This window comes from Chanodichthys erythropterus, chromosome 11 (assembly GCF_024489055.1).
Source record: "Chanodichthys erythropterus isolate Z2021 chromosome 11, ASM2448905v1, whole genome shotgun sequence".
Taxonomy (NCBI): domain Eukaryota; kingdom Metazoa; phylum Chordata; class Actinopteri; order Cypriniformes; family Xenocyprididae; genus Chanodichthys; species Chanodichthys erythropterus.
The window spans coordinates 9037243-9061674 of record NC_090231.1 but is presented as its reverse complement, the minus strand read 5'-3'; the positions used below and the strand labels follow the sequence as shown (position 1 = coordinate 9061674).

Here is a 24432-nt window from a genome sequence, read left to right as displayed (position 1 = left end):
ATGGTTTGGGGTGTCATCTGCTGGTGTTGGTCCACTGTGTTTTCTGAGGTCCAAGGTCAACGCAGCCGCATACCAGGAAGTTTTAGAGCACTTCATGCTTCCTGCTGCTGACCAACTTTATGGAGATGCAGATTTCATTTTCCAACAGGACTCTGTTATGGCTCTCATAACACCTGAGCAGTGCCACAGACTGATCGACTCCATGCCACGCCACATTGCGCAGTAATTCAGACAAAAGGAGCCCCAACTAAGTATTGAGTGCTGTACATGCTCATACTTTTCATGTTCATACTTTTCAGTTGGCCAAGATTTCTAAAAATCCTTTCTTTGTATTGGTCTTAAGTAATTCCAATTTTCTGAGATACTGAATTTGGGATCTTCCTTAGTTGTAAGTTATAATCATCAAAATTAAAACAGAACTATATCAGTCTGTGTGTAATGAATGAATATAATATACAAGTTTCACTTTTTGAATGGAATTAGTGAAATAAATCAACTTTTTGATGATATTCTAATTATATGACCAGCACCTGTATATATAGAAGAAGAGTAATGTCCACACAGCTCCAAACACTTAATAAACAGTGCAACGTTTTGTCTTCATTAGGCACAATGATTGTACTAAAATGACTAAAACTGAAATAAAAAATAAATTAATACTAAATATAAAAAAAACCCAAAGGCTAATAAAAAATGAAAAAAGCAAATAACAAAATTACTAAATAATAAACAAAATAAATTTAAAATGAAAACTGAAAATATAAAAAAGAAAGCCAATTCAAAATATTAATAAATGCTACAGTATTATAAATAATACTAAAAGAGAGTTTGAGAGAGTTTGAATTAGGAGATGACACACCTAGGGCTCTATCACACACCCTGTTAAATGCGACGGCAGGCACGATGCAAGTGTTTTTTGCTAGTTTCAGCCCGATGCAGTTATCGTTTCCATGTCCTGCGCCACGTTGTTTAAATAGCAAATTCATTTATGCCCATTTGTGCGCCCATGGGCTTGCTGGTCTGAAAACGAGGTGTGTTCAGGCGCATTGTTGGAGCGTTACTATTTTGAGGCAACTGGAATAGACTGCGCCATTGACCAACTGAAACCTGGTCTAAAGTCAATGGCGCAATATTTGTTTTGTTATTTAAACAGCGCGTTAGTAATATGTGCCTAAATGCAGGTGCACAATCGCGTACACTCTGCTTATAACACATACAGGGATGCGCAAGCAGCACACAAACATGTCAAATTTTAAAAATAAAAGGATTACAATGTAAAAGATTATTATTGTGTGCATAAAGATAAAAATGCTTTGGTGGAATCCGGCTTGTCCAGTACATGGACTGCTCACGCACTTCAACCTCGCGCACAAGCAGATCCGTTTCCTTGCTAGAGAAGCGTTCAGTTTTTCCGCTTGCAAATTCCGCCATGTAAATAGCCAATCCGCCATGGCACGAGCGCAACTGGCTTTTAAAGGGAATGAGAGAAGAGAGGTTTATTGCACGTTATGCCAAAAACACACCCATCACTCATTAAGAGAATAGAGACAACCCTCTCAGACCATGCGCCAGGCACACCGACCATTTTTCCTGTCCTTAAATTAGCAAAAGTGGATTCGGACACGCCCTAAGTGCAGTTGCGCCGTGCGGTTTAGACCATGTGCTTAGATCAGCCCCTAGTCTGTGGTTTCTTGTGTAAAGTCTGATAATGTTACCAACAGAAGAAAATGTGTACAGCGAGACAGGCTTTTGCCTTGTAGTGAGTGCTTGGCCACAGACATTATGCTAGCTAAATTTTACACATGATTGTATATGTATTTTGTACATTATTCAGACTCTAAACAAAAATATAAATGAAATAGCATTTAGACCATGGTTCTGCAACCCCTAGGCCTAGGGGTTCATGGTTGAACTGCAGAGAGAGTGCAAAAGAAAACTGAATAAAAAAAAAACTTTATATTACAGAGATTTACACAGAAAATACTATGTTATGAGAAGCCAAAAAAAAAACAAACAAACAACCCAGACCTGTAGTCTTTAGCCTGCAGGGGGCGTGGCCCGTTGAGAGCGGGGTCTGTGACTGGTTGTCCATGGGAGGTCTGAACCCTGCCAATGGTCTGTCTCCCAGGTGGAGCGGAGGAGGAAGAGGCTGGCCGGTAACCGCGGTCCAAAGACTGGGTCTGGACGTGAGAGGGGGCCATGAGGTGATCTTTGCCATCAGCAGCAGAGTATGCGCTGGTCACAGCCATCTGTTGAGCTGGGTGACTGGGGCTGCCTGGGTAAGAGTGCTCACCCATGTCTGAGGCAACCGACCTGATGACAGAAAGATGAGAGAGAGAGAAAAAAAAAAAAAGAAAAAAAAAAAAAAGACATGAAGAGAGAAACATTAAATGCAAAACAAATGTTTTGGGTTCTAAAGTTCAGCTCTATTGAAAGCACCTGTGTGGCATGCTGTTGTTTATTACCACAAATAATAATTCTGACTGTTGATTTTGCTCCTCAGTCACTGCACCAGAATGAATGTTAGAAGACACAGTGTTTGGAAAGTGTAGGCAAAAACATGCAACTTCCTTTATTGAAATTTCTCAATAAAGAGAAAACAGTCATTGCAGCTAATTAGATTTAAAATTGAAAGTCTCACCAAGGCAGCATTTATTTGATAAAAACACATAAAAACAGTAATATTGGGGAAATATTAATACAATTTTAAATAACCATTTTCTATGTAAATATATTTTAAAATGTAAATTATTCATGTGATGGCAACACTGAATTTTCAGCAGCCATTATTCCAGTCTTCAGTGTCACGTGATCCTTCTAAAATCTTAATATGCTGATTTGGTGTTTAAGAAAATTAAGGTAGAAAACAGTTATGCTGCTTAAAGGGTTAGTTCACCCAAAACTGTAAATTCTGTCATCAATTACTCACCCTCATGTCGTTCCACACCCGTAAGACCTTTGTTTATCTTCTGAACACAAATTAAGATATTTTTGATAAAATCCGATGGCTCAGTGAGACCTCCATTCCCAGCAAGTTAATTTAGACTTTCAAACACCCAGAAAGGTACTAAAGACATATTTAAAACAGTTCATGTGACTACAGTGGTTCAATCTTATTGTTACGAAGCTACAAGAATATTTACTGTGCGCCAAAAAATTACTTTATTCAACAATGAAGCTTCAAAGCTTTACAAGCTTTTACGAAGCTCCATGAAGCAGTGTTTGAAATCCCCCATCACTATGTATTGTTGAATAAAGTTGTTATTTTGAATATGTCTTTAGTACCTTTCTGGGTGTTTGAAAGTCAAAATTAACTTGCTGGGAATGGAGGTCTCACTGAGCCATTGGATTTTATCAAAAATATCTTAATTTGTGTTCCGAAGATGAACAAAGGTCTTACTGGTGTGGAACAACATGAGGGTGAGTAATAAATGAGTAATAAAAATTTCATTTTTAGGTGAACTAATCCTTTAATATTTTAGAAATGTGTAGAAACTGTGATACTTTTTTCAGGATTCTTTGCTGAATAGGAAGTTCAAAAGGACAGCATTTATTTTGTAGCACTCTAAAAGTCTTTATGTTCACTTTTGATCAATTTAATGTGTCCTTGCTGAATAAAATAATAGTAATAAAAAAAAAAACAGTAGTGTACAGTATATGGTTAAAAATATATATATATTTTTTTTTTCAGTAAGCATCATTCTTCCCTTCATTTCTACACACCAATAAAACAAACAACAGCACAATTCATCTACAGCACATACTACATACATAACATATATTTAATATATGAAATTAATTATTTTAAATATATTAATTTTTATTATGTATATAATTGTGTTCACGCAGAGACTCAAACACAAATCAATAAATCATTGCCGATTTATTGAGATAGTTTGAACTGATTTGAACAGAACCAAACTAATCAACCAATTTTTAAACTTTAAATGTGTTGTACATGTCTCTGATATAAACCTCTGTCTTACTTGCTTAACTGTGAGAGAAAGCCAAATAAAAAGCACATTAAAATCATTGCAATATTCACATGTAAAATAACTAAATATCATCTAATTGTTTAACTTTACTATATAAAAAAAGAACTGCATACAGATGTAATGCTTTAGATTGGCAGGTGAGTGCTCAGGTGTCTCTATAAATTCAAACAGATGTTGGCAGCTCAAAGTGTCAACAGATGGCAGTAGTGAGCTATGCTGAACTGCAGCCCAGTTTGAAGATCATGTATTGCCATGGAAAAGAGTCACAGCGAATGAGACCACCAACCTGTTGTCCGGCGAAAGGGAGCCTTCAGAGGACATGCCATGGTATGGAGAAGGTGTGAAGCGGGCATCTGGGCGGAACTCCTTATCAACCGCCATTACGTTCCACTCCTGTCTGCGATTTCGAGCCTTACGAACCTTTTTCACCTCACGACTGGGATCCTCCACCTGCTTCTGCTGCTCCTGAGTGAGTGAGAGAGAGAGACAGAGAGATCATATGAGAGTGAGTGAGGGAGAAAGAAAGTTGCAGTGTTGCAGAAAGCCCAGGGATTCATCACAAATCACGTTTGGTGAAAGAGTTTTAGACTGTCAAGCTAAAAAGAGTAAAATCACAGACACACAGACTGTAGTGTCCACATCTTTCACTGAAAATGCTGTGAAGAAAGTTTTCTACATAATTCAGGAAATGCATTAAACATACACACGCACTCAGTAGAAAAGCTAGTGAAGAGACTGCAGGGAAAGAAAGTGAATGCACAAGCAGGAGTCAGCATAGTGAGGGATTGACGGATGAACAGAAGGACTGAGAGAAATGCAGGTCTCTTACGGAGGACAGGAGGGGGCTTCTGAGTAGGGCCTGCCTGGAGTGGGACTTAGTCTGGTCTGAGTGAGTCTGGCCTGAGCCGCTGGTCTGGAGAGAAGGGGCAGAGTCTGGGGGGGTTAGAGCTCTCATTCATGCACACATAAAGACACGTTCATTGACGTGTTTCTTTCTGCTCTATTCTTTGCATTTAAACACACAGGCTTCTGGTTCGTAGGAGGAAATGAATTGGAGAAACTGGTTTTATGGGGGGCCTGGAAGTGCCGTTGGAATCAAAGGTAGGTTGTCTGATGTGCTAAGCATTATTCCAGCTTGTTGATAAGTAAATCTTAACCATGTTAGTACCATGTACAACAACATTTATTTAAGTATCAACTTGGTACCAAAGTTCCAGTATTTTTGACATCCCAACTGCAGTGTATGATTGTGGAAAGAACAGATATGAAACTGGACATAAAGTGCACATGTAGTAGACACACACCTTCTGTCTCCTCTTTTCTTTTCTCTTGTCCTCTGTAGCTTGCAGCATTTTCTCCCTCCAGAGGTTAAAGAAGTAGGAGGGATCTGTGTAGAACTTTAGTGCATCCTTCTTATCATCCCTATATAAAGAAAGAAAGAAATAGACATATGATGGTTGTATAAGTGTATTAAAGGGTATAAACTGTTTAAACAAACTAATTTGCTGAAACAAATTGGGCATTCAGACACTACTTGAGATTGAGAACATTCTAGGATAGTGCACTTGATGTGCAGCAAGTGATTTATCATTTTGTCACACTGCACCAGAGATGCACAAACCAGGGACATAGTCTAATCTGTCCAGCCAGTTTCAAAACTAATCGAAAATATATTTAAACTTCTCATAATAGCAAAAAAATATCTTTAATGTTGCGTTTTGCACTATTTATTTTGACAAAGCATCGGTCAACTGAACTAATATCTAATAGCAAATACTCCATCTCTTCATGTGGTGTGAGTTTAACATGCATTTGGGAACACAATGTAATATTATACCGTATTATATAATTATTATTATTATTGTTATATTTAAATAGTTTGGCTTCCTATAAACACCACTGTGAAGATGTGGACTGAATAACTATTACAACTAAAAAGAAGTATATTTATTTATATATTTGGATATAATGCAAATTTTTTTTTTTTTTTAAAGGGATAGTTCACTCAAAAATGAAAATTTGATGTTTATCTGCTTACCCCCAGGGCATCCAAGATGTAGGTGACTTTGTTTCTTCAGTAGAACACAAATGCTGCTTTTTAACTGCAACCGCTGCCGTCTGTCAGTCAAATGATGGGAGTGGATGGGATCTTCTACTATAAGAGTAAATAAAACTTGCTTAGACAAATCCAAATTAAACCCTGCGGCTCGTGACGACACATTAATGTCCTAAGACACGAAACGATCGGTTTGTGCGAGAAGCCGAACAGTATTTATATAATTTTTTACCTCTAAAACACCACTATGTCCAACGGCGTTCAGCAATCGCTTGGTGATGTCTGATCGCGCTCTGACAACGGCAGTGATGTCTAGCACTCATTGAAGTATATGCGCGAGATATCACTGCTGTTGTCAGAGCGCGATCAGACCTCACTAAACGATTGCTGAATGCAGTTGGACATAGTGGTGTTTGAGAGGTAAAAAATTATATAAATACTGTTCGGTTTCTCGCACAAACCGATCGTTTCATGTCTTAGGACATCAATGTGTCGTCATGAGCCACAGGGATTAATTTGGATTTGTCTAAGCAAGTTTTATTTACTCTTATAGTAGAAGTTCCCATCCACTCCTATTATTTGACCGACAGACGGCAGTGGTTGGAGTTAAAAAGCAGCATTTGTGTTCTACTGAAGAAACAAAGTCTCCTACATCTTGGATGTGCTGGGGGTAAGCAGATAAACATCAAATTTTCATTTTTGGGTGAACTATCCCTTTAAATTTGATTTTTGGCCCTTTGTTATAAAAGCCTTGGGCATCTCTGCAGTACATAATTACTTACTCATAATCTTCTTACTCATAATTCCGAAGCTCAGAAGCTGAGCTGAAGCTACAGTATGCTACAGAAGATGCACTGTCGCTACGGTTGATAATAAACAACATTTAATGTATCTCATGGTAGAATGTCAGCTGGAAGTAAGGATGACGATGATGTCACCTGTAAGGGCTGAGAATATTGAGAGGGGGAGGTTTGTCTCCACGGTGGTAGAGCTCCAGAACAGGATTAGGGATGGAGTTCCTGGAAACCACCTGTTGGTCCTGAATGGTGGAACTCTTGAAGGCCTTTCTCATGTTGATATCTTGCAGAGAGACTAAAGACGGGGGGCAGAGGGAGAGATCAAGCTTATGTATTCATTATTTTTATTGAGACTGTCTTCGTTGCAAAACTACCATTCTTAATTTCTATATTTGTCTTATTTTTTAGTAAAACGATCTAAATTTTCTCAATAGAAATTTACCAGAGAATAAAAAATGCATAAGATATTGAAAGGTTCGCTTACCAAAAAATGAAAATTCTGTCAATTATTACTCACCGACACATGCGTTGTGTGTTCACACAAGAGCTGACATTGTTGCGTGAACATGCTTTGAATAATACCGTTTTGTAAATAAAGCTTTTTTTTTTTTTGCACAAAAAGCACATGTAGTCACATGTAGTACTTTAATGATGTCTTTCCTACCTTTCTGGGGCCCGTTTCAGAAAGGAGGTTAAGTGAGAACTATGAGTATGTTAACCCTGAAATGAGGGGAACTCTGGGTTTTCTGTTTCAGAATGAAAGGTATGTCAAACCCGAGAAAGCAGGGTAAGTCAAGCCTGTTTCTGAAAGAGAGGTAACTTATACTCCGAGTCAGTTACCATGGTAACTTACTCTGTGAACCTAACCTGGTCAGGAGCAGGTTTTCTTCAGAGTTTCTTTCAGTCTCCTCCCCCTTTTTAAAGTTTCAAGTGGTGTTTAAATAGTTAATTCATTCGTTCATGCTGGAAAAATGCGAGTATTTTTTGTCCTATTTCAAGTACAAATATCTAAAAATAAATGTGCCTCATTCCGAACTCGCTCTTCTTCCTTCACATCAGAGAGGCATTTATTTTCAATAAAAATGAAGAAAATGTTCTAAAAGTTGAAGAAAATTTAAAAATGATAAAATAATTTAGCCTCTGATATTATTGCGTCCTGTTAATTTTCAACACTGGAGGTGCAAATAGTATGCATCTGCCAGTATAAAATATAAAATGAAAATTAATTAGTTTAATAACTTACCATTCTGCCAGGTTTCACCTTTGATATTATAACAGTGATAAGAATTAAACTTGCATTGAAGTATGCGGACGTCATTTTGTCACGTGCTGATGTCATGGTGAATCCTAATATCGGCACTCCATTGATGATAGCTTTTCATAGTCGTGGTGCACGCGCTTAACTCAGAGTGAATGAACTAACTCAATTCAGCTGTTCTGAAACCGAAAACTCAGAGTTTCCCATTCCAGGGTAAGTCAACTCAGAGTTCAAGTTTCAAGTTGGTTGAACCTCCTTATTGAAACGGGCCCCTGGACCTTGAAAGTGGAAGTTGTATCAGATGTCTAACCACTCGGATTTCATTAAAAAATTATCTGTAACACTTTACAATAAGGTATAATTTGTTAACCCCAGTTAATGCATTTACTAACATGAACTAACAATGAGCAATACATTTGTTACAGTATTTATTAATCTTTGTTAATGTTAGTTAATAAAAATACAGTCGTTCATTGTTTGCTCATGTTAGTTCACAGTGCATTAATGTATTAGTAAATTTTGAAACTAACATTAACTAAGATTAATAAATGCTGTAGAAATATTGTTCATTCTTAGTTCGTTAACTAATGTTAACTAATGAAACCTTATGGTAAAGTGTTACCAAAATATCTTCATGTGTGTTCCGAAGATGAACAAAGGTTCAAGTAATTGATGGCAGAATTTTCATTTTTGGGTGAACTAACCCTTTAAGACTTTACAGAATGAAGAACCAAGACGAATTACACTTATATAAAGGCAAGACAGACCGAAGTAATGCTGAATGGATCATAATCACCATAATGGATGACATACTACTATACACGAAACACCAGTTAACTGCCACTCAGAGGACTGGATAATGATAAGGCAATACTTACAGCCATTACCCAAGATCAGTTTAACGTTCATTATTATGGTGATTAAAGTTGTGGTTTGACTAAGACAAGATGTCTCTTGATCAACATAAAGAGTAAAGGGTCTTAAAGCAGAGCTGTGTGAAATCCCTGCTTAAGTCTTTTAAGTGTTCACTGAAGGAGAGGATAGAGCTATCCAGGAGACAGCAGATGGTCATTCTCCTATTCACACGCTCTGCTTCTCACCCTGGACTAATCTGGAATGGCTCAGACACATACGATAAATCAGCTGCACACCTAAGAGCAACATCATTTTTTTATGTTCTGGCCTCACAATCCCATGGTGTTTTTGTTTTTTTGTTTAGTAGATTGAGCTGTTCATGAGTGACTTAAGATGTTCTGTACATTGACACCATCCAAATAAAAACCAAGGTAGTGAAATTGCATTAAAAAAAAAATGCAGTGAACAGTGGTGGAAAAGAGCTATTTAGATATTCGTCCAACATCAAAGTCATGATGATGCAAGTGATGTCATACAATGATCTATGACATTGTGTGGAAATTAATGTCTTGGCTCTGGTCCAAAACTAAATCATTTATTAGGACCCTCTACATTAGTTTTGGGGTTGTCTGTTACTGAGGGGACGGGGCTTGTTTTGATGTAAAGAATGATGGACTGCCTCAATCACCCTCTAATTATGTATGCCACAGGAGAACACTCGCAATATAAAGCACTGGCTGTGCCTCAGGGGCCACTGTACTACTTTATTGAACATTAATAATTCAAGACTGAGCAAACTGGCTGATCTGATGGCAGGAATGGGGTATATGAGGTCAAACCTGGGACAACCTATAAAACAAGGTGGTTCTACTTTTCAAAAAATGTACTATGGAGTTATGAGCCACAATGCAGTGCTAAAGGGAAGTGCTAAAGCCCTTTCTTTGTCCATTCGTTCAAATACCAACAGACATTCTGTCTAAAACAGCTATGATGCAGACAGGGCTGTAGCTTGGGTCTCCAGGTACCGGTGCAAGTTGTTGATGTGGGTACCCTTGAAATCACATTCCCAGGGTTGTTGCCCTCAGTTGAAATCGCAGGGATTTCAGGTTAGGGTTAGGGTTAGTGACGGCCCTGGATGCAACTCTTAGGACATGCATGTTATATATATTTAAAATTATATCCTTAACCTCTGCATTGGCTATCAAAATGGTTGTCTTTTTTATTCAGAAATGATTCCTCTCAGATTCATCTGTAATCAGAATGTTATTAATACAAAAATGGCTGCTCTGAACAGTGTTACTGTATTTTATTATCATTGAGGTTTTATTATAGTTGTAATTTAATTATTTTATTTTTATATTTTCCAATTTTATTATTATTTTAGTTAAAATATTAGTAATTTTGATTTGTGTTTTTGTAATTTTTTTATTTTATTAAATGTCTATACATTTTTTTTTATTTTTAGTTCAAGTTTTAGTTATTTGATTACATCAAGGCAAACTAAATGAAAATGAGAAATGTCTTGGCAACAAGCTGAAACAAACTAACTGTTAACTATTTCAGTTAATGTTCATTTCATTTCAATTAACAAAATTGTTTATTTATTGCTTCAGTTTTAGTTAACTATAAGAATCCTGGCTGTGAAACATAATAATATCCAATGATGTTCTTCTCTCTAATATAATCTCCACATTTTTCACTTCAGCTTTCTTCGTCTGTCTCTTACTTTAATTGTTTTATTCACATATCTAAATCCATATTTTGTCCTTGTTAACAGTCTGTTGGAGTGCAAAAGAAACTCTGTTTTAAGTGTGGATGGCTGGTTATAAATTAATAATTAGAACGAATGTTAAGAGAGGGAGGGATGACATTTTTGCATCAGATACAACCATGAATGCCACCAAATCCCATCACCCTTTCTACTAACACACAACACACATTATATATATATATACACACACACACACACACACACACACACACACACACACACACACACACACACACACACACACACACACACACACACACACACACACACACACACACACACACACACACACACACACACACACACACACACACACACACACACACACACACACACACACACACACAGTCTCCTTTCCAACCCTTCATTCTGCATGCAGCACACATAAAACCCCAGATCACCATCAGGTCACACAGACACACATTAGAGACACACGGTCCAGAAACCACACTGTGCGCATTCCCAGCAGGCTTTGGCTCTCAGCACGGGTGTGGTTGAGAGGTCATCACTCACTGTGAATCAGGTGGTAATAGAATGCTCGGACTTTAAAAGAAATGTCGATGTTTCTTCTCCCTAAATGAGTGGTCACAGGGGAGCTGGAACATATTAAACTCTCTTTATCGGCTCTCCAGTTATCGATCACAGCCAGGTGGAACGTTTTAAATAGACAAGGACATCGTTAGAACATGTAACATGGCCCTAATCTTGATTTTACATATGGACAGGGTGTTTACAGATAAAAAATAAAACTGTTCTGTGATGGGCATCAAACACATAGCCTGACATCAGAGAGTCGTGCTGAGCTCTGCTATCTGTTTCATTTATTGAGACAAAAGACGGTGCCACCAGGCACTGGATTCTTCTATTCCGCAGAGGGAAGAACAAAAGAATGAGATGAGAGGAGTAGAGCGAGGAGTAAAGTGATACAGTGCAATTTCTCCCTCTTTCATGACAGAGAAAGCTGGGTCATCCCTCTAACTACAGGCTAAAAGAAGACCATTATAGAGGACAGCACTTGAAGGCAAATGCGCTCTCTCGCAACCTCTTTCCAGCTGCTACCTGCAACAGCTGAAAGCTTGATAAGATCTGGAGATGATGTAGAGATTAAGCTTAATGCTTGATGTTACCCTCTTCCACGGTGGAGTCCAGCTGAGTGACTTTGATAGCCAGCAGGTCCACTCTCTCCTGCAGGTTATTCATACGCATGTAGAAACTGTTGGCTTCATTAAACAGCTCTCCAAAGATGTCCTCTGCATGACGACCTGCAAGACAAATGGCAACTGAAGCTAAGAGATTGGCATGTTTAAAAGATCAACTGAATTTCCACTCTGGTTTTGTGTTGGTCTTGCAAGTGGACCAGCACAGCGACACTTTTCATCAGCAAAACTTGATTAAGCTGGTGGACCAGAATAGTGTCTTCTGTGAATGTCTTCATATCGATATTGAACGCGATATTGCGTGGCTTGTCAGTGAACTACGGCTCTGTTTATTAAATGCCGCTCCATTTGAAAGCAGGTGATGGTGATTTAGCGGTAATCAGGGAACCGGCTTTACTGACGAAATGCGCGTGAAAAAAACATTCGATATATCGCCCAGCCCTAATAGTGTAGAATAGTGTCTAAACAGGTTTACATGCTGGTAAAACTAGATAAATTGGTAAGGAAACAATTTTCTTGCATCACTGGCTTTTTGCTTCAATCTGAATGAATTCATTTTGATTGATGAATCCGAACGTAGTGTATACATAAATGCTAAATAAAGTGATCAGGTTGATGTGCACGTTTATATGTGACATAATAACCATTCTCCTACGTTAGTTACATTAGCATATGCGCAGTACGTTCCAGTTTCGGTTTTCAATCCGATCAAGTGTTTACATGCCCTCTCGATCAGATTAGAAAAGGAATAAACCGGGATGGTTTCAATACGATCGAAATTTCATTTGGATTGAGCTCAATCGGATTAAGGCATTTACATGAAGGCTTTTCAGTAGGATTGAGCCATCAATCTGATTACTAACGGGTTATTTGGTTGCACGTAAATGTAGCCACTGTCTCCGTTTAATCATATTAAAATATTTTAGTAAAAAAAAAAAAAAAAAAAAAAAGAAATGTAGGTAAATATATATTTTCAAATTTCTGCATGTTATATTGGTGCACATTACTGAAAATGATTAAATACAATTCCTTGTTTTATTTAATAAAATCAAGTGTGGAAAAGATACCATATCAAGTTATTTTAACTATATTTTCATGGTGTTTACATCAAACATTTTGTATACTAAACCGATTTGACTATAATGGCAGTCTGGTTGAATGATACCCCCCCCCCCCCACTCTTTTCAGTTATATTGCTTAGACCTAGAGACCAGACTGATGGTAGGGAGAGAGCCTCCAATATTGTGAGATAAGCAAATGAGACTTATTTCAACAGATAACATTATTATATATGTAAAAGAACAAACAATTCAACAAGAGAAAAGAAAAGCAGGGTGCCACCCACTCAAGCTTCCCAGTTGTTTGATGATGGCCGCTAGGGTGCTGTTGGTGACACACTCCAGCTCACTGGGCACTCCATCAGGCAGAGCTCCTCGACACAGGTGCTTGGGCTCGATGCTCCTCTTCACTAGCGGCATGACTGACTACTGCTGTGAGAGAGAAACAGGGAGACTTGTTAATTAAGACACAAATAAACCACCTAATGAACTCAAAGACCAAATGAGAAATATTATTTTCTATATATACATACATATATATATATATATATATATATATATATATATATATATATATATATATATATATATATATATATATATATATATATATATATATATATATATATATATATATATATATATATATATAAAATAAATAAACTAATCATCCTTCCTCACAGCCAATATAAAAATATTAAAAGTTAACAGAAGTTAGGTATTGCAAGGAATAGGAAAAAATAGAAAAAATAAATAAATTAAAAAGCAGCACTGGGTCGACAGGGTAAGTGACCTGTCTAGAACTCTGTCACATGGCCATGGGTCATCATTATTGCTTTTATCATTTGTTTATTGTACAAATGAAAGACATTGTAAAGGTAAAAGTTAATATGAAATAAGAAATCAGTTCTATAACATCAAATCTCACAACCTGATATGATTACATTGTCTTTCCTGCTGAAGCAGCATGCCTTAAGTGTGTTGTGCTGGGGAAAAAATAAATAAAATAAAAATAAATTAAAAAAAATTCACCAGTAGTTAACCTGGGTCCATATTTCTAAAACAGATCTAAACCACAGACAAACGCTAATAAAGTCACTGGCATCACACACACTGATGCAGATGCAATGGTTCAGTGACCTGGGCACGCAGACAACATAGCCTGGCAACTAAAGCAGACTAGTATGCTGCTAATGAGACATGAAAAAATGTCTGCTGCGCAGACCGGCTCCCTCCCACCCCAGGAATGCTGTCACTCAATTCCCTGTAAAAGGGTCACTTCTTTAGATTGGAGGGGGGAGAAAAAAAAAAAGAAGAGTAAAAGGGGAAAAAAGGAATAGTTTAACAGTAGTTAACAATATATGATAACACTTGATTTTCTGATCATATTTTTTTTCCAGGCACATCCTACCATTTCCAAATCACATTAATCTTAATAACTACTATTAATTTTATATTTATTCATTTATAAGTGATATATTTGTTCATGAAGGCTGGAAATGAAAAACGCCTTATATTCATGTGGGCATAATTATTAGGTATGTTTTCTTTTACAGATAAAATTAGCCAACATATATTTAACCCGGATTGAAAAGTCAAAAATTATTCAATGCCCATGAGAAGGATGCAATACTAATGAAATACTAGAAATTGCAATTAAGGCATGACCATTGGACAGTGAAATGCTCATTGGGTCAGACAAAAACAGGTGGAGAAAAAAGACGCATGTTAACTGCAAAATAATTAAGAATTAAGTGTGAAACCATCAGGACCCCTTTAGTCTCCAGCACCAACATTTTCCAGAACTGTAGTGTTTAGTAGTGTTGAAAACTGAAAAATGTTATTTTAAATTGTAATAATAATTTCAATATTACTGTTCCCTTTTAAAATGGGAACTCACATTGAGTCGCCTAGAGGCAGGGCCAGCGCGTGCCTATAGGCCTATAGTGGCAGTACAGTCAGGGTGGCAAGAAAGAGAGGGATTTAGTTTTTAATTTCATTAATTAATTTATTTTTTGGACATTCATTTGGAATTATTTCACTTATGAAAAAGTTATCATCCGATGGACGAGCCCAAAATCTAAATTAATTTTTCTTGCTTCTACTAAATACCAAAACTTGCCACTACCAAGAGCGGCATATCGGTCTACATGCAATGTAGCCAAATCACATACATACAGTATCTGCTGATTTTGCAATGGCCAATCAGAGGTGTTTACATTATCACTGGACAAAAACTCTGGCGTTTTGAGCGTTGAGTGGAATGGACTCAGAGTTCTGCAGGCTCGCAAATCCTCTCATAATAAACAAAGTGTAGATATGTAAATAAGAGATTCATTATGCAGACAGCTTCATTTATTATAACAGAACTTTGAGATTGCAATAAAGTTATTATAGAGGGAGCATATATATATATATGTATATATATGTGTGTGTGTGTATGTGTAATCCAAAAGTAATCAGATTACATTACTTTCATATTGTGGTACTTGGATTACGTTACTGTATCCACCTGTTTCCGTGGGGCGCTACTGTAAAAGAGAACGTGGGTACAACTTCCGGTGAGGCGGCGGAAGTAGCATACCAATGGTATTTTGTGTGCTAATTAGTGAAGAGGCTAAGTGTTTTTTGGATCATTGTTTACTTTGTAAAGTTGCAAATCTGAGAGATGTCGTTACGGTGCTCAGGGACAACATCTCGATTTACTACATTATTAGTTAATAATATCACAATACAATAAACAGTTTTCATGCCCTTAATTGCTCTTTACTTTACTGACCTTCCACAAAAGTGCTGCTGCATGACTAGAGCATCCTGACCCTGCAATACATGAACAACCCGCTGTCTGTATCTTCTTCCCGTCACTGATGCACCAAAGCCATATGATGTTATATTTTACTCCTAATGTGCTGTGCGTGCCAGAGCCAGTCGCGTTTCCACAGTATGCGATGCTAAAGGCTACTTATGTTAACCACTGCGATAATAAATACACACGTTGATGGAAAATATCAGAGACTGCTTGAGGAATGAAGACAATTCTTATGTGATTATAATCGTGTATTTATTTAGTTTAATGTTTTATCTGTCTCTTCCCTGTGCCTGTTGATTCCTAACAAATGCATATCTTTCACAGATTCACACACTCCGGTTAACTCGTATAACTCATAACTCCTGTTGTCTTCTCATGAGCTCCCTCTGTTGCTCTGGCTGAAAGGATCAGGATAGATAGACGGAGAGATCGCGCAAACATCCTCGGATAGCAATCATCGCATAATTTAGAGGAAAATCAATAGAAATGCTCAGAAAAGTGACGTAACATGAGTATGTTATCAATATATTTCTAAATGTGTAAGCCTTTGGATTTAAAAGCCTTCCTGGAGTTGTTTTTTGCATTCTTGTGATCGCAAATAAATGGATGCATGCACAACTAAATAGGTCTGTGTTTTCTTTTTAGGTCAATATAAATATCAGTTAGATTTAACATAATTGATGTGTACTCCTGACATAAATTAATACATTACTATTACTGTAACATCTTTTTATTGTAAAACATTGTTCAAATATTGATGAATTGATGAATCTTAAATCTTTAAGTAAAGAACAAACGTTCGCAAGTTTGGATCGTTAAATCTTGAATGACTGTCAACTGTTAAATGAATGAGTATCACATCCAGCTTGTTTACTTCGAACCAGAAGGCGCTCCCACGTTTGACGCAAGGCCTCATGGGGCGTAGGAAACTTGTGGATACTTTTTATTTATTTTTTTAAGTAATTTGTAACTGTAACGGAATACATTTTTAAAGTAACCCTCCCAAGCCAACAACAACAGTAATGACAACAATTACATAGAATCTTTCAATTTAATATTTAACAAATTCTAAAAATATTCCTGGAGAAACCTTTCAAAAAATGTCCATTAATGTCCATTGATGTCCACTGATTTAGTATTGGATTCACCTTATACAGTTTGATATTTTCGCATTCGTTACATTCCATTTGCCATTTATTGTAAATGTACAAATTCAATAAGGGTTTAATGTCAGACACTGATAGTTTTACATTCCATAATTTCCAACTTAAGTGCTTCCTTTGCTGCTTTATCTGCTTGTTCATTACCAGCCAGTCCCATATAGCCGGTATCCAACAAAAAAACAAACAAAATAATATTAAAATTATGTTTCTTTAAAAAGTCCACTTTTCCTATTATGTTGATAATTATAGGATGTTCAGTTTTCAAGTGCTTGTAGGCAGGATTTAGAGTCTGCAAATTAAAAAAAGGCATTGTTGTTCCTTTTCTATTTGTTCTAGAGCTAAAAGTAATGCACAAGCTTCAGCTGTAAAAATTAAACTTTGTCCAGAGATACACTTGCCGACACATTTTGGACAAATCACTACTGTGGAAGATTCATGATTGTCTGACTTTGATCCATCTGTGTTGACAGGTACATGGGATGGTAAACTGAATCTTATGTCCAGAAATTTCTCCTGAAACATTTAGATGATTTAGCTGGGCTTTAAAAAAAAAAAAAAAAAATTATATTGAGCCAGGTGCAATCATAATAGTCGTTTTTTTTTTATATTCCAAGGTGGTATAGGGCAAGCAAGTGCTAAGAGTTTTAGGAAGCATGTTCATTTGTGTCAGGGTTATCTGACACCTATGAAATGTGTCATGTGCCTTTGCGAGGAGCATGCACGCTCATTCCTTGAGGGGGCTAAATGCAAGAGTAAGAGTTTGTAAGAGAAACTCTGCTCTTATTTTTTCTAGGGTTGTTCCGATTCTGATACTAGTATCGGAAATACCACCAATACCAGAAAAAAATTCTAGCATCGGTATCAGCGAGTAATTAAAATGTACCGATCCGATACCATTTTCTTAAACAATATGTAGTTGTGCCCGCTATCTTTGCTTAACGCAGCAAATCGGAAATCAATTCTTCTTCACGGCTCAGAATGCAAACACAGGAAGTTGTGCTGTGTTGCCATAAGCAACCACTGTTTAGAGCAGCGAAGAAGTGAAAAACAGGGTTATTTATTAGAAATAAAACTAAATAAGATGCTAAACAAATTAATTTAAAGTGAATCTGAAGCCTACCTTTCTCATTCTGCACTGTTTCGAGACGAATGCTAAACTATTAGGCTATTTATTATGTAAGCTTTGTACTTCACTCGCATTATCGACAACATCCTTCACATAACAGCATAATCAGGCGGTGGTCACAGGACGGCAGATTGTATTACAGAAGTGAATTGAGCAGTGTAAAGTTTTATGTGTTTGGTTGATTGTATTTTATTTTAATATTTAACAGCTGCGATATCAAGTAAGCAATGCAAGAATTTGTGTCCGCGCGCATGAGGTGCCGGTGCGACCACTGGAATGTTTTTTTCCTAAACTGTACTCCATAATTTATGGTCGTTGGAGTGCGCCACGATGAACCACTTACGATTTGTTAATATTTAGACCTAATTATATGGTGAAATATTTCGCGAAGCCTATAGGCCTAAATATTCCCTTTTATTGTATATGTGTTATGTAAGCCTAAAGTTTTATTCTGTTTTCTCCGCTCACCGAACCGCTGCATGTGCGCGATGTGGCTGTGTGAACTCATGTTCTACATATCCTGTAATTGGTTTCAAAATGCACAAAAAGCTGCATATTAGCCTACTTGACATTCATTTTCACTTAAATTTAGGCCTTAATGGTGACATATATCATCGGAAAAACTAATGCCAGGGCATTGCCATTGTAACTTACCTAACCTATGATGACTTGACAGCTGAGCCTGAGCGCGTCAGTGTGGGCATCTCACTTTTGAGCGTGAGAGCGGGCATCTCACTCATGTTGGATGCGTCAGTGTCACATTTGCATAGGATGTACTAGTTGAATGTGTGATTTGTTGACTGCCAAATCAAAATATTAAATAGAACGAAAAAATAACGTTATTAACCGGTTGTAACGACGGTTAGTAGTTGTGGGAAGAAGGAGGCGGGAACCGGCGAACGTTCAAACAAAGTTTAATTCCAAAATGAACAAAGAACAAAAAGGTCCGCGAGGGTCTGCCGGCCACACAAACATAATAAACCATAACATAAAGTCCAGGCCTGGTCCACGGTCGTCGCTCCTCCTTTTATGCTCCCGGAGCTCCTCCGTGAGAGACTCAAGGCCGGTGCGCCTCCCAGGTGATGCTTGTTATCACTTGCGTCACCGGCCTGGCGCCGTTCCCTCACGGCTCTCGCCCGCCCTGGTCGCCACATCGGTTAATGGCCATTTCAAATGAGCGTTTCTGTTCAAAATGATTAAATCTGATTCAGTTTCCATTTCTGGTTACGTTTCGTCAAAATCTTGTTCATTTCCGGTTTTCGTTTTCATTCCTTGAACCAGTTCAGAGCCCTGCACCTAGGTATCGGATCAGTACTCGGTATCGGCCGATACCCTGAGCTCAGGTATCGGAATCGGTATCGGGAATGGAAAAGGGGTATCGGAACATATCTAATTTTTTCCGTTTCTCGAGGGAATTTGGACAATCATCTTTATCCGTTTGGATGAGCTTTTGTTTATCGGGACATAACCGCCCAGCTCATACGAGCCTTCAGTTTCTCCCAGATCTTCACGTTGATGTGGAGAGATCTTGGGGAAAGCCTTTTTCTGCTCACATTCACCTTTTCCAGCATGCAAATTATGCTGATGTGGAAGAGATCCACGCTCCCCCGAAGCTCCACTTGAATAGCAATTCTGAGTTGTTAGGCTAAGTTGAGTTAGCCTCCCTGGAAGCTGTCCTGAGAGCAAAACGTCATTAGGCCTCCTCTCGTTTTAAGCCCGGAACACACCAAGCCGTTGCCAACAAAGTAGTGGCGACTAAAGCAGACTGAGGGGTTGGCTCACATCGGCAGCATCTGGGTCCAAAGTTGCCCTGACACACCACACCGATGGCCAAGAAACACGTCCATTCTACGCCTGCGTAAGAAGCAATGCCTTTCCATACCAGCAGGTGGCAGTAGCTGAACAGCCAATCAGAATGATCAGATGTCCCAACACTGATTCAACATGACGAAACGGCTGAAAAAAAGCAGACGAGGACCAACTTCAGCTGACGGTGCGGAACACACAGAGAAAACTTAGTCGGCCGACGAACAAAAACTGCCTGACGGCCGACCGTTGGCTTGGTGTGTTCCAGGCTTTAGAGAGTCAACCTGCTGAGGCCTCAGTTCTTAGAGCTAGGCTCTCCCCTGAGCTCCGCCTGCTTTAGTAACAAGGCTGTTGTGTAGCCTTCTTGGCTGGTGTAAGATGTAGTGCTGAGTCCTCCATCCTCTGAGTTCAGCTAGGGACCAAGTTAGGTTCTCTGGGAGAATCCTTGGTTACTGCTTGCAAAATGAGCTCCGCCTGCTTTTAGTAATTTTTGACAGGCATAGGATGCAGTGGCGAGGCCTTCGTCCCTAGAGCTTGGGTAGGTAGTATGCCAGGTTGTTAGGCTCTCTGTGAGCCTCCTTGGACAACGCACAAGCAAGGAGTATTTCTAGGCATCCTCTCCTTATAAGAGTCGTTTGCTAAGTCCTTTGCTCTACAGAGCTTCACTTGGCCAGCTAGATCATGTTGCTAGGCCTTCTTGATAGCTGCTCTTTATAGGGCATAGTTAAGCCTCCTCTCACTTTGGAAAGTTGTTGTTCGCAGCCTCTGTCCTTAGAGCCAATTAGGTGGGAGTGCCAAGTTGCAGACCTTGTTGAGCCTTTTTAACCTGTACCTTTAAGTTAAGAGCGTTGCTAGACCTCCTAATTTGGAAGCCTAACTTTTTACCTTGATAACAATTAATGAATGATTATTTTTGATTATATTTGTTTTGTTTTTGCCCTCATAGTTCACTGGCAAGGTTTGTACTATAAATATGCTTGACTATTAAAAGGTGGAATATTTTTTCCTAATGAAATAGTGATCTGACATCATAGCTCACTTTCAGCACTTATTTTATCTATGGTTCCTAACATTTATTACATATTTCTGCTCGTTATAAATCAGATACAGATAAATTAGTACAGTACCAGTACATTTATTTGAATGTGTTAATGAGAGCGATTGCGTGTGTGAATTAGTCTGATTAAAAAAACGACACGTGAAGTGTCACTCAAAGACCTCAACCGAATGGCCAGAAACATCCCTACATTCGCACTAGATCTCGCAGGAGACCACAGCGTTCACACTTACCTGCGAGACATCGACTTTCACCTGCAGTCTTTGACCAGTGTAAACCACCAAGATAGACTATCTGCTTTAGATCACTTCCAGCCCAGAGTTGCGACACTTTCGGACTCGGCAGCCAGAAAACATCTAATCAGACTATCAGCAGCTGAAACGAGCCATCATAAAGGAATTCTTAGACCCAGAGTCTGAGAATGGGCTGATTGCTGCCCTAGACACCAAACAAGGTCGGCATGAAACTCCCGATGTTTACTACCACAGACTCAGATTAGCATACTTCAGAGCTTGCAACGAACCTGGGATGGAGGAGGACACCAGCTTCAAGAGCCTTTTCCTCTGAAACCTCTATCTGATTGTAAGTCACCATTTGGGCATTACGGCCTACCCCCACACAATGCCTATTCAACAACTACATGACCTGACACAGAAAGCCTTTAACAAACACAAGGCCTCTTCAAAAAGGGTTTGTAAGACCCCAGTGATTCTGAACCGCAAAACCCAGAATCCAAAGCTGGCACCAGAAGTACACAGAAGTACACAGTACTGCTAGAACGCAAGACCCTTCAACAAAAACCATGGAAAAGAACATCCTCACCCTGCAATAGGGCTGGAAGATTAATCGAAAAGTAATGGAAACCGAAATTCAGTACCTCTAACCAACGTAATTTTCCCATGTTGGTTAATACTTCCCCCTTAACACTCTGAGGTCTAAAAACGCGCCGGCACGTTTTGCAGTTTTTTTTTCACATTGCAGCAAAACAGACTTCAAATACTCCGTCATTTTTTGTCATAGAGACATAAGTAATATATCAATTGAAACTATAGAATATCTTCTTTTATTTATATACACTCAAAGTAAAAACAAAATGTTGTGCTTTTTGTAAAATAAAGAAAACTAACATGATGCGTGATCTCTCCTCTCCCTCTGAACGAAATCCAATCTGATAATTCTCAGAAAATGAACTGTAACTTAGTGAATACTAATCACAGAAAAATTAAACTTATGTCTAAAAAAAACGTTAAGATGTCAGGTTTTAAATCATGTAAGTCAAATCGAAAACAAACCTTCTGTGTTTATGTAATCTGTATGAAAAGAGAGCCATGTCAGAAGTCTGTGATTCAGCTCATTATCCGCTAATGCGGCCACGCCCACGGAGCAGCGCTATTCAGACGCAAATTCAGAGGCAATACATGCATTCATCATCTCAATCGTGTATTTATTGTCTTGAAAAGTGTTTATCTGGATGTAAAAGTCATGGTTAGCGATCTCTAGAAGACATACAGTTAGTTCCGGTTTACTTTTCTTCTATGGATGAATTTTAGATGAGTTTTTGTTTCTTTAGCGCCCTCCTGCTGCTGTATGAATTGGAAACTCCATTCATGGAATAGCCTCTTCTTCTTTTAGATGAATTTGTGGACTAAAAATGCACAGAGCGCCCTCCGACTTCAAGGATGAATTGAAAACACCAGCGCTCATAGTAATGACAGTGAATATTAAATTAATATAACTCCTCTGTATAGAAAATTGACATAAGCATATGAGAATCCAATATTTCTCCAAATGTGCATGTTTTTAAACTAAAAGCCTATATTCAGACTCTTTGCATCACAGAAATACATTATATTTTAAAGTATAATATAAAACCATTACTTTATATTGTAATATTTTTCTGTATGCTTCATATATCATAATGAGCTTGAGACATCACAGAAGGTTTTTTTTTCACAGCCTACCTGACTGAAATGCCTCATTAATATGAAAGTCATTTCAGCTCATTACTATCCAATTCTTTTGTCTTCTCAGGTGAGAATGGCCCATTTTCAGTGGTGATTCACGCCTCCTCGCATACTGTGTTTCTTGGCAAAAAGTGTCTTACAAAAACTAAATGAATATATTGTTTTATATGAAGGAGTAGGCAGCATAATTTTTACATAATTCTGAAGCAAAAATTCTAGTCTACAACCTCCAATACCCAAAAGTCTTGTGAACACAGATTTACTATACTTTTTTTGGCCTTATTTCAGTGACTTAAGTTTTTTGTTTTTTCAATAACCACGCATAAATGTTATTCCTTCAAAAACACAAACATGTACATACATGTTCCTCACATATTATTGTAGCCTAGTTTGTGCTGAATACAGTGTAATGACACTTTTTCCATTAATATGTTTATGAAGAACTGAAAAAAGCACAAATGTCAGAGCATGTCAAAACTTCTCCAGGCCCCAAATCAGCCTCAGACTCCAGAGGGTTAAAAACATACTACAGCGTGTGGAGCCACGTGAGTCAGTCAGTGGTAGGGTTGCAAAGGGGTGGAAAGTTTCCGGTAAATTTCCGGAAACTTTCCACGGGAACTTAACCTGGGGAAATATTCCAATTTGGAAACTTAACAGGAATTTATGGGAATTTACAGGAATTTATGGGAATTAATTGGAAATTTTAGGAAATTTATATAAATGTATAATATTTACATAAAAAGTATCATATAAAAACAAATATAAACATTTTGTTTGGTCATAACATAAGTTATTTATTTTTCGCATTCAATTAATTCTAATTCAGTAAATATGTAAAATATATTTTTATTGCAACAATTGTGTGTTATGTATTTCAATGTCACATGATCCTTCAGAAATCATTCTAATATGCTGATTTGATACTCCGTTATTATCATTGTTGGAAACAGTTGTGCTGCTGAATATTTTTTGGAGCCTGTAATACTATTTTCAGGATTCATTTTTAATAAAAAGTTAAAAAGAATGGAATTTATTCAAAATAGAAATCTTTTCTAACAATATCACTTTAATATAACTTTTATTTAATTTCCCACATCCTTGCTGAATAAAAGTATTAAATTCTTTCAAAAAAAAAAAAAAAAAAAATTACTGTCCCCCAAATTTTGAACGGTAATGTATATTGTTACAAAAGATTTCTATTTTAAATAAATGCTGTTCTTTAAATTTTTATTCAAAGAATCCTAAAAAAAGTATCACATGTTATAAAAGAATTAAGCAACACCAATGTTTCCAACATTGATAACAAAGGATCAGATCATCATATCAAAGATTTCTGAAGGATCACTGAAGACTGGAGAAATAATGATGAAATTGTAGCTTTACATCACAGAAATAAGTTCTATTTTTATGCATATCAAAATAGAAAATCATTATTTTAAATTGTAGTTATGTTTGACAATATTACAGTTTCTGTATTTTTGTTCAAATGAGCTTGTTATGGACTGGGGGATGCACAGTGCATGCAGGGGGCGTGGCCTCAATGGCCCTGCAGTAAGTAGT

At 37.6% G+C, this 24432-nt stretch overlaps 1 protein-coding gene across 3 annotated transcripts in view; it reads right to left on the bottom strand.

Annotated features, from left to right (window-relative positions):
* The window catches only part of zgc:109889 (uncharacterized protein LOC553542 homolog), a 42983-nt gene that overhangs the window by 3607 nt on the left and 14944 nt on the right, over nucleotides 1–24432 (bottom strand). Inside the window, exons 2-8 of one of the 3 annotated variants that reach the window (XM_067400409.1) lie at nucleotides 13235–13379; nucleotides 11860–11994; nucleotides 6990–7143; nucleotides 5300–5417; nucleotides 4825–4908; nucleotides 4282–4460; nucleotides 2029–2313 (exon numbers count right to left, since the gene is read on the bottom strand). In XM_067400409.1, coding sequence (XP_067256510.1) covers nucleotides 2029–2313; nucleotides 4282–4460; nucleotides 4825–4908; nucleotides 5300–5417; nucleotides 6990–7143; nucleotides 11860–11994; nucleotides 13235–13367 — 1088 coding nt within the window. In that variant the 5' untranslated portion in view covers nucleotides 13368–13379. The remainder of the gene's footprint in view (nucleotides 1–2028; nucleotides 2314–4281; nucleotides 4461–4824; nucleotides 4909–5299; nucleotides 5418–6989; nucleotides 7144–11859; nucleotides 11995–13234; nucleotides 13380–24432) is intronic. The other 2 variants (XM_067400410.1, XM_067400411.1) reach the window with 2 other exon arrangements.